The sequence below is a fragment of the Dama dama genome, chromosome 2, assembly GCF_033118175.1.
Source record: "Dama dama isolate Ldn47 chromosome 2, ASM3311817v1, whole genome shotgun sequence".
NCBI classification, from domain to species: Eukaryota; Metazoa; Chordata; class Mammalia; order Artiodactyla; family Cervidae; genus Dama; species Dama dama.
Genome location: NC_083682.1, coordinates 4,625,369 through 4,636,063, shown reverse-complemented (window position 1 = coordinate 4,636,063; position 10,695 = coordinate 4,625,369). Strand labels below are relative to the sequence as shown.

At 63.3% G+C, this 10,695-nt stretch overlaps 1 protein-coding gene across 5 annotated transcripts in view; it reads left to right on the top strand.

Moving 5' to 3' along the window:
* Positions 1-1,518: 1,518 nt before the first annotated feature.
* The window catches only part of TPCN2 (two pore segment channel 2), a 29,787-nt gene continuing 20,610 nt past the window's right edge, over positions 1,519-10,695 (top strand). For 4 of the 5 annotated variants that reach the window (XR_009696075.1, XR_009696076.1, XR_009696077.1 and 1 more), the window contains exons 1-6: positions 1,519-1,700; positions 5,117-5,197; positions 5,901-5,965; positions 6,702-6,778; positions 7,148-7,325; positions 8,507-8,623. Coding sequence is in view for 2 of the 5 variants with exons in the window: in XM_061161792.1 (XP_061017775.1) it covers positions 1,589-1,700; positions 5,117-5,197; positions 5,901-5,965; positions 6,702-6,778; positions 7,148-7,325; positions 8,507-8,623 (630 nt within the window). In the remaining 3 variants the exon portion in view is untranslated. The remainder of the gene's footprint in view (positions 1,701-5,116; positions 5,198-5,900; positions 5,966-6,701; positions 6,779-7,147; positions 7,326-8,506; positions 8,624-10,695) is intronic. The other variant, XM_061161800.1, reaches the window with a different exon arrangement.

Sequence of the window (10,695 nt, the reverse complement as noted above, 5' to 3'; positions counted from 1 at the left end):
CTCGTGAGTTTGTACAAACATCAAAGGAATTCTTTAACTACAATAAAGACGAGTCCTTGGGGGATGGGCCATTTTTGCAAAGTGTTAGTTGCTTAGTTGTGTCTGACTCTTTGCAACTCCATGGTCTGTAGCCCACCAGGCTCCTCTGTCCATGGGATTCTCCAGGCAAGAATACTGGAGTGGGTTGCCATGCCCTTCTCCAGGGGTTTTTCCTGACTCAGGGAACAAACCTTGTCTCCTGCACAGTAGGCAGATTTTTTACTGTCTGAGCCAACAGGGAAGCCCAGAGCTGTGTGCATCTATTATTAGCTTTTTCAGAATAAAAATATCTTAGTTTCCCCCAGATTTGAAGATACAAACTGATTAAAAAAAAAAAAAACCCAAACCAAACCTACAAACACATCTTGTGATTTCTCTCTACCATCCTGGGATAACCACAGTCTTGCCTGCCAGGGCTGTATCATCTTTAAAATACTTGCCAAGTGATGGGCTCACTGATTTAATTGTTATTGCAATTTGTGTATCTTTATTTTGATAAGGTGGAGCTTTGCTTCAAGCACTCATTATTCATATTTCTTCTTTTGTGAGCTTCTGGTTCTTATCCTTTGACCCTTCCCCATGACCATGATGCTGGGAAAGACTGAGGGTAGGAAAAGTGTGGGACAGAAGATGAGATGGTTGGATGGCATTACCGACTTCAATGGATAGGTATTTGAGCAAACTCTAGATAATGAAGGACAGGGAAGCCTGGTGTGTTGCAGTCCATGGGGGTCACAAAGCATCAGATATGACTTAGCGACTGAACACCACCACCTATGGGGAATTTAATCTTTTTCTTACTGATCTTTCAGAACTCTGTGGGAGGCAGAATTTTAGGTCCCATGACCTCTCCCTCCCCATCATGCTTGTGGTTGTGGTGGGTTAGCTGGCAAAAGAGATTTTGCTGATGTAATTAAGGATACTAATCAGATGTTATTCAGTTGTGTCCAGCTTTTTGCAACCCCATGGACTGCAGCACGCCAGGCTTCCCTGTCCATCACCTACTCCCAAAGCCTATTCAAACTCATGTCTGTTGAGTCGTGATGCCATCCAACCATCTCATCCTCTGTCCTCCGCTTCTCCTCCCACCTTCAATCTTTCCGAGCATCAGGGTTTTTTCCAATGAGTCAGTTCTTGGCATCAGGTGACCAAAGTATTGGAGTTTCAGCTTCAGCATCAATGAATGAAGCATCAATCCAATGAAGGCGGGTCGAGCCGGCCCAAGAATGAGCATTCCTAACCCGAGCCCACGTGGGGCGGACTGAGCCTGCCGGACCACCCGTTAGGAACGCGCTTCTCCCTGCCCTTAGAAGGCCTTTATAGCCCCGCCCACCAGGAAGCTGAGCCCCGCCCACCAGGGGGCGTGTGGTTCGGTAAGTCCCGCCTCCACGAGCAAGCTCTCCATCCTTACTGGCTGATGGGAAGGGACGCCCCTTTATCACAGTGCTGTCCCCGCCTCCGCCTGAACCCCGGGGCTGGGGCACTGCGCCTGCGTGGTGGAGCTCGCGTTTAGCGCCTCTGCGCGGTCCGGGTGGCTGGCGGAGACTCTATGGCGGACACCCGGGAAGAGTCGGAACCCCTTCTGAGCCGGGCCCGCGGCGGCAGCGGCCGCGACTGCCCAAGGGGCGTACCCACTTGCAGCAGCGTCCTAGAGGGCCCTGGTGAGCCGCGGCCTGGGGAGGGGCCGGGCCGCGCGGGGGCGGTGCTTCGGGGTCCCGGCGGCCGGTGTAGCGTCCCTGCTGTTGCTGCGGGCGCGCCCCCCTCCCCCGGCCGGGGTCCGATCGGGCCTTGCGGAGGGCTGGGCGGCTGCGCCCTGCGGACCCGGATCCCGGCCTGGGCATGGAGCTGGGAGCGCGGGGTCGCTGGGGAGGGGGTGTCTCGCCCTGCTCCACCGACCGGCTGGACAGAGAGGCCTCGCTCAGTGCGGGGGCAGCCAGCCCCGTCCCCCCGCCCCACCCCCCAGTCCTCTCTGTGGGCCCGGGGCCTCCTACTTTCCGTGGATCGCCTTGGTGGCCCCTAGGAGGAAGTACTTCGGTTTTCCCCAGTTATTACTGGGGAAAGTGAGGCACAGAGAGGGGCTTTTCCCTACCCAAGGTCACACAGCCAGGAAGTGGCCGAGGTGAATTTCGAACCTAGCTGGGAGTGAATTGTGAGGCTTCCCAAACCGGGGCGGCTTCCTGCCTTTGCCCTCTGCAGCTCTGGCCTGCCCTTCCTGTTTATCCGCAGAAAGACTGCTGATTCCTGGGGAGGCCTGGGAGGGTGGAGGCCTTCCGTCCCTGTTACATCCCAGGGGCATTGGGTGCTGGATTTGGGAGGGAAGGGACTCAGCCTCCTTTTATGGAGGGGGAAACTGAGGCCCTGAGAATGTCCACAACTGGTGCAAGATCACAGCCCTGGGACCTGTCGCAGCTGCTGCTCTCCTGCCTGGGGTGCTCCTTAAGGGGCCACCTGGGCTCCTGCTTGTGGGGAGTCTGTACTGTGTGCCCGACTGCTGGGGTGGGTGCCTGACCGGAGATAGGAAACATGCCCACCTGCCCATCTCAGAGCCTGTCCCAGGACAGTTCTCCATCCAGCCTGTGCCAGGCCTCCCAGGGCCCTGGACAAGACACATAGGACCTAGTGGTGTCAGGGGGAGCAGACTTTGTGTCTGGAGGTCTGGGTGCCTTTCTGGTGCTGCCACTTCCCGGCTGTGTGACCTTGGCAGGTGTAAACTTTCTGTTGTTGTTCAGTCACTCAGTTGTGTCTGACTCTTTCTGACCCCATGGACTGCAGCACGCCAGGCTTCCCTGTCCTTCACCATCTCCCGGAGTTGGCTCAAATTCACATCCATTGAATTGATGATGCCAGCCTTTCTGAGTCTCAGTAAAATGGAGGTGGTCACTAGGGCTGCCCTGGAGGGGGGCCTTGTGAGGATTCAGAGAGAGTCTAGGTGCCCGGCCACGTGGCAGAGCTGGTGCTCACTGGTGCCGATAGCCTTTCTGGGCAGAGAACTATGATCACTGCAGGTCCAACCCTGGGAGAACGCACGGCCAGGCAGATGAGACCCTTACTGTAGAGGCAAGAACTGGGGCAGGCAGTGTGGCTGGTGTGGGGGGGACTCTGGGGAGGGCTCTTTGTCCCGACCCTGTGGCCTTGGTGAGGGCTTCTGAGAACACAGACAAGACACTCTGTGTTCTGGATTTCCCTGGCCACGCTGTCCAGCTAGGCTCTGGGGACCCTTGCTGAGTTTCCCCCCAGCTCCCATGCGGGGCTGCTGGATAGCACCCTGAGCTCAGGGTCTGTCTGGCCCGCAGCCGGACTCTCCTAGGAACAAAGGTGGGGGCAGGCTGCTGCTGGGTGCCCCTCAGGCCCCAGTGGGGCCCTGTGGTCAGCTTCTGATGCAGCCCTTCCTCATGGACCACGACTGCAGGGTTGGGGATAGTCGTTTTCTCTTCCCCTTCCTGGTCAGGGAATGACCCTCTTACTGGTTATGGAAAAGTCAGAGGACAAGGGATTGCTAGGCTACAGAAGGAGCTTTGAGAAGAATACTGACAGCAAGTGTTGATGAAGGGCTTACTGTGCATAGCACGTTGGCTACGGTAACCCATTCAGCCTGCACATCAGTCCTGTTGTGTAGGGCCTGCAGGAACGGAGGCACAGCGAGGTGAGGGGACTCGCCCAGGGTCACACAGGCCCAGCCAGGGAGTGAGGGGAGCTGGAGCCAGCAGGGAAGGGGAGGCCTGGGGCAGGGGGACCAGCGCGGGGCTGACATGGGACACAGTGTTTGAACCGTCTTGTCCTCTGTGCTCTGACATCCTACCCTGGTGTACCCAGTGGGGAGACGGGGGTGTGGACAGGTGATTGCCCACCCCCCAGCCCGGGGCAATGAGTCCCTAGACTGCTAAGCCGCAGGATGGTGCTCCTGGTAGGGCCGATGGGGCCTGGGCGAGGGCGAGGAGGCTTTGGAGAGCTTGGCCTTGGTGGAGCCAAGTTCGGGGTGAGTGGCGAGGAGGGCACAGGGTGGAGGAAGTGGCAGGGGAGGAGATGGGCGGGCGGAGTGTGGACTCTCTCCTGGGGTGGGGGCCCCAGGGGAAGCTGCGAGGTGCAGGTGGAAGGCTGCTGCAGGGGGGACAGGGCGGGAGGGACCCTGGGAGGTCTGGCGCTTCGAGGGCTGGGTGGTCAGAGATGGGCGAGCCCCTTCAGCGGCCCCCAGTCCAGGTCCTGGAGTGAGCTCCGGGGCCTCTGGCTGCCTGTCTTATGCAGGAAGCTTGTCTCCTTGGGCCCCCTCAGGCCAAGCTCCATCTCTCACCTGGGTTGTTGTGACACGGGGCCCTCAGGCCGCTCTGCCTCCCCGGGCTCCCCTCGGCTGTTCATTCATTCAGTGGGTCGACAGGCGTCCCCAGCCGCTGTGTGCCGGGCCCTGCGCCGGCCTGGGCTCAGTGGATGCAGCAGGGAGCAAAACCGAGCTCCCTCAGATCGCAGCGTGCCCGGGAGGCTTTCTGGGGAAGCAGCAGTCACCGCCCTCAGAGCCTCTCTGGGGGAACTCCTGGGCCCCTTGGGGTGAGTGTGGAGGTTGTCCGTGGGGGGCCCTCAGATGCTGATGGCCATGGTGCTTGTTCTCGGTGACACGGGAAGGTGATGGCAGAGTCCCGTCCCCTGTCCACGGTCCCCCACGTCCCCCACTGGTCCCTGGACCCCGCTGCACGGGCCCGGAGGACAGTGGCATGGCCTCCCTGGGGATGGCAGACAAGACAAGACAAGACGGCAGACGACAGTGGTCTGGAGCGCTGCCCGGGTGTCCAGCGTCCCCTTTCCTGGGCACCTCTCTGCCTGCCTGTCTTCTCTCGGTACCCGTGAAGGGTGGTTTTGGCAGCCACTGACCTCCAGGGACCAGATGTGAGAGTAGAGTCTTCGGCAGGAACCATGACCGGCCAGTTCAGCTCGTCTCAAAGCCCTGCGAGCCGCTGGGGGTGCTGCGTGCCGGCTCTGCTGTCCTGGGTGCCCGGGCTGCACCCCGCCCGCCCCCCACGGCCTCCCCGGGGCCTCCCCGTCACCCTGGGCTGCAGCTCCTCACGCCTTTCTCACTCCCCTCTGTCAGGGAGCGGTCCCGTGCTGAGTGGCAGCGGTGCCCATGCTCACCAGGCGGCAGGCAGCACGCCCGGCCAAGGGGCCCGACCAGGTACACGGCCCGGAGCTCCCTGATGGGGGCCTGGGGTGCCGGGCTGAGGTTGGAGCCGCCCGGCTCGTCCTGCCTGAAGGCCCCTCGTAGTCGGTCCCCCCTGGCCCCCGAGGACCCCCGTCTCGGCTGCAGCTGCCTGGGCCCTGTGGGCCTGTGACACAAGCCGGGGGTGGGGGACATGATGGCCCCAGAAGGCCCTGCTTAGGTCTCCGTATCCGGTGGAGGGTCAGGCAGCACCTCGGGCTTCTAGACGTGATGCTCATGCGTCAATGTGGGACCTGTGCCCTTGTCTGGCGGAGGGCAGGCTGGGAGCACCACCCCGTCTCACAGTCGAGGCAGCTAGGCCGCGGTGTCCTGACAAAGGCAGCCCGGAGGCCTGCGGTGGGATGGGGCGGGGAGGGGGACCATGAACACAGCCCGTGCCCCAGACCGGCCCTGGGGGTCCTGCACTCACCTTGGGGGCCCAGCGGGGCAGCTGTTAATACCCCCAGCGGATAGAGGGCGATGGGCACAGTGGGGGCCACTCCTGTCCTGGGGCTGGAGCCTGTTGTTCAGACCCTGCCCCTCCCAGGGCACAGGCATCTCATTCCAGAGCCTCAGAAAGGTCGCAGCAAGGTCCTCGCCATGATCTCCCCAGGAGTCCTGGGGTGGCCGAGCGTCTCCTGATCCCACTCCTCACCCACTGTGTCCCCTCTGCCCGCAGGCGCCATGGCCAGGCGGGATCTGTGCTTGGACCAGGCTGTGGTCCTCATCGAAGACGCCATCCAGGTGGGTGGGCCTGCGCTTGCCCCGGGGCTCATGGGGGCTGGGCGGGCGCTGCCCCGCTGGCCCCTTCACCCTGCTGTCCTGGGGCCAGGCTGCGGTTGCTGGGCTGTGTGGTCATCGTCCCCGTGCTGACTGGGATTTGGGGCTTGGTCCTCTCCAACACTCCCTAGGAGACGTGTGCCAGGTGCCTTTCTGGGTGCCTGGTCACTCATTTCGCTGATTCACCATCTGCCCAGGGCCTGTCGTGTGCCGTACTGTTCTGGGTTTTTTAAAGATGTCCAGAGGTGGCACGACCTTCCTTCGCCTGCAGACGACTCCCTGGGTTAATCCGGGAGATAGACTGTGGAAGCCAGCGGTGCTCCATGTGGGGGATGAGGCTGGGGGCATCCTGCAGGGTGGCCCAGCTGAGGTGGGGTGGGGTCGGCCTTGCACAGACGTGAGGTGAGCCTCACGGGCAGACTCGGCTGTGTGCACAGCTGTGCGTCCAGCAGGCCGGGGTCCGTCCACCGGCTGGCCCCGGGGTCCGGCCCCCGGGCGTTCTCCCTCTGCCGGGAAACCTTGGAGCTTGGGAGGATCCGACCTTGCTGGGTGGCCACGAGCCCCCAGTCCCCGTGGAGCTGACTCTGTGATCCCCGGGCCGTGTCCCTACTGTGGACGTGTCGTGGGGTGAGGGGCTGCCCTGCACGGGCTGTCTTGGCACCGAGGGGACCCTCACCGCCCCGTGTGACCCCCACTCCAGTATCGCTCCATCAACCACCGCATGGACGCCCGGTCGCTGTGGCTCTACAGGCGGTACTATTCCAGCACCAGCCAGTGGTAAGCGGGCATGTGCCCCACGGGGCTCCTGCGGCCGGCCCCGGGGGGGGTTTCAGGGGGCAGGCAGGCTCCCCTCCCTGGGGTGGACGAGGAGCTGCTGTCTCCCCTCCTTACCGGAGCAGAGGCAGAAAGGGCCCCTCTGTGGTGAGGGCTCCTTTCCAGACTTCTGGCCAGCCGTGGCACCTGAGTTTGGACCCGGTGTGTGTGGTCTGACCACACACGGGTGGCCCCGGAGCGGGAGGTGTGGGCCCCGGCCTTTGGACCCGCGGAGTCCGCCCTGCCGCCTTCCAGGCATCCGCCTGTTGGTCTGCTCTTTGGGCCCCCGAGCATAGCTGGTTTGCACCTCGGCAGTTTCGGTTCATTTTCCAGGATTCTGAGCTTCACCATTTTCTTGATCCTGGCTTTGGCCTTCGTTGAGACCCCTTCCTCGCTCACGCGCACCTCGGACGTGCGCTACCGCCCAGCCCCCTGGGAGGCGCCCTGCGGCCTGACCGAGGGCATCGAGGCGCTCTGCCTGCTGGTCTTCGCGGCCGACGTCTCCGTGAAGGTGAGGGGGCACCTTGCCCACCTTGCCCTCCCGCCCGGCCGTGGCTTCCCGGGTGCATTCTTCTCCCTCCCGGAGCCAGCCGCCTGTCCCCACCATGCACTTTGACCTGCAGGGCACAGACCTGCCTCTTGGACGGCCCCCCTCCGGCCCCCACCCAGACTATTGATGGGGGTCGGCCGAGCCATGGCGGGTGCATGGCCTCGCGGGACCTGGGGAGGGAGCAGCTGAGGGTCCACAGTGCCACCCTGGGGAGAGAACCCTGCTGAACAAGAGGGCGCTGGAGGGGTCTTTCCACAGCCCTCACTGCCCCCACAGACCGAGGAGAAGCCCAGAGGGGCGGGGCCGGCGTGGGGGCGCTGCCACCCTGCCCCCCCACCCCGTGTGCCAGCCTGACTTCCGTGACCCAGATCCTTCCAGAAGCCGGGGGTGGGCCCTGACCTGATGAGCAAGCTGGGCTGTGCCAGGGCGTCAGAGCCGCAGGGACTTGCTGCTGCTGGCCACGCCTCCTGTCACTTCTGATAAACAGCGGTGATGCTCCAGGGGCACGTCCAGGGCTGAGCCAGCTGCACCCTGCCTACGGGCCCTTCAGGGGGCGGTTCAGCTTCTGTGGTCTGACCCCGAGGGGCACGGGTGAGCCTCAGTGTGACCGAGAGCCCTGGACGGTGTCTTATTTCTCCTTTTTTAGCCTATAATGTGGTTAGGAGGCCTGGGGGTTTTAACCTGGAACTGAAACTGGTGAGTTTTCATTGGCCTTTTTTGAACAGCCGGTCCGTTTGGGAAGTCTCGGAAGGTGGGAGACGGCGTGGGTTTTATCTGCAAGCGGTGACCTCTGGGGGGTCAGTGATAGAAAGTTAGGTGCCGGCCACCCAGATGGCAAACCCACGCTCCCAGGGCCGCTGCTCCGGTCCCTGGTCTTTTCTGGAACTGTCCCCACGCCCAAGCCGCAGTGGTGACTGGACAGGCAGGACAGCCGTAAGGACAGGCTGGAGCGGGTCAGAGCCGCACCCGTGGTCGCAAGCAGGCGGGGTGAGGCGTGTGGCCTCCCGCCCGCTCAGCGCCCAGCTTCCTGCTCCGAGTCACGTGGGGACCACGCGGCTGCCCGAGGCTGCCCAGCACCCCCCGCGTCCACATAGCGCAGGCCCCGCACCACTGCCCCCGCTCAGCCGCCGTCTGCCTTGCAGAGCTACCTGATCGGGTGGGCCCAGTTCCGGAGGAACCCCTGGCTGCTGGCTTACCTCGTGGTGCTGGTCGTGTCTCTCCTGGACTGGATCGTGTCGCTGAGTCTCGTCTGCCAGGAGGTGGGTGGTCAGGCGGCTCCGAGGGGGGCGGGGAGCTCAGGAAGCGGGTAGGGGGTGCCGATGAATGGTGTGGGGTGTGGGGAAGAGCCCTGGGACCTTGCGTCCCTCTGGCCCAGCTCTGCGCCATCCGGCCCACATTAGTCACCCACAGGCCGGAGCCTTGTCCCCACCTTCAGGCCCAGGGAAGGCGTGAGGCCCTGGGGGCGAGTTCCAGGGTCCTGATCCCCCCTGCCATCAGCAGTCCCGCCCCTAGGCGCACTGCCTGCCCGGAACACTCAGAGGCACCGCCCTGTGAGTCGATAGATCCGAGCTCGCAGGTGTCGGTTTGGGGGCGTCTGTGGCCCTCAGGGCCGGTTGGGGGCACAGAAGCCCCGTTAGGATTTACCGTAGGGGCTCAGACAGGGCTTGAGGAACCAAGAAAGCGAGAAGGGGACCGGCGACCCCAGCTCTGAAGGCAGCAGTCCCCCCGCACTGGGGCGGGGGGAGTAAAGAAGAGACTGGGGCTGTGGCACTCGGGGGGGGGGTGGCCCTGCCCTCTGGGGGGTGCTGGTGCCTCCAAGAGGCGACGGTGACTTAGTGCTGGGGGGCTGGAGGCCGGTCCCGGGTGCTTCCAGTGGGAACGGCACGTGGATGGAGGCCAGCGGGCACCCCCACCCCTCCCGCCGCCCTCCTGCCCAGCGGAGCAGCCGATGCGGGTGTCAGGGGTGTCAGGGGTGGGTCTCCAGCTCACAGCAGGGCTGCAGGGTGGGGGGGGCACGGTTCCCCCTGAAGCTCCCCCCCGTGCCTCCTCCATGTCCCTGCATGAGGACCCTCCCTGAGGAGCTGCCGCCCCCTCCCCACCAAGGAGAAGGCTCGCCCCCTCCCCAGACGGGGCAGAGGCCAGCCCAGTCACCGCCGGCTCCATTTCTGAGCGATGGTCATTGTGTCCATCAAGTGTCACCGAACTTTCTGGGTGAGGGTCTTCGGTGAAATCAGGGAAGAGATAGGCACGAGGGCCCTTACAGTGCACACTGTCCATGTGACCAGTGGGGAGGACCGCGTGGCTTGTGTGCTGGGGAGCCGGGGACCCGAACTCACACTTGCAGTCTCCCTGCCCCAGCCCCACATCCCTGGGTCTGTGTACACAGGGACCTTCACTCCTAAGGGGTCCAAGTCCGTGGCGATCTGCCTCTTTATTCCTGGAGTTTTGGGACAGTTGTTCGTCCTGGACGTCCCTCGGGGGAGCCGACACAGACCTCCCTGTCCCCCTGGGTGGCAGCTCCCCAAGCCTGCCGTAGTAACTGGAGCTCTGCACCCTGCCCACCAGCCCCCAGTCCTCTTCACAGTTGTGGTTCAAAAACACCCTCCTCAGGGGTGGTCCTGCGAGAGATGGGGGGGGGCAGGGGGCAGAGTCCACGCCTGCCTGCCCGCCTGTCTGCTGAGGACAGCTGACTGCCTTGCTTGGGGAGGGGCTGGCGAGTCCCCCCAGGGGCCACATGGGGGCTGGCGCTGGGCTTTGCCAGTGGCCAGGGTGGGGATGTCTGTACTGTTGGCCCCGAGCATGACCCCCATCCCCATCCACCCAAGCTGCAGGGGGCAGGCGGCCAGCTGAGCAGAGGTGGGGGTGAGGGTGCCTGGCGTGGCTGCCAGCTGGAGGTGAGGGGTGGGTGCCCCAGGCTTCCAGGCGGCCGTGGAGGGCTTGGGCCGGGAGGGGAGGCCATCAGCTTTGTGTTTGTGAGACCAGCAGGTGCCTGCTAGGACATGTGTGGAGTTGACAGCTTGGGTTGTAGATTGAATGTGGAGGGGCCCTTAATACTGTAAGGACAGACCAGTTCCCTGGGCCATGAGGCCAGCGAGACGGGAGGAGGGGCTCAGGGCGTCCAGCACGCGGTTGGGCAGAGAGCGGGTGACCCAGGTGTTAGGGGAGGGGAGGCGCCTGCCAGCCAGGCAGAACAGGAGGTGATCTTGGGCTCAGAGACTCGATGGTCACCGCGGGCCGGTCCAGAGCCCTCGGGCAGGAGGGTGGATTGGCTGGAACAGGAACAAGGAACAGATGAACAGAGGGGAGCGTGGCTTTTTTGTTGTGAGTGGAA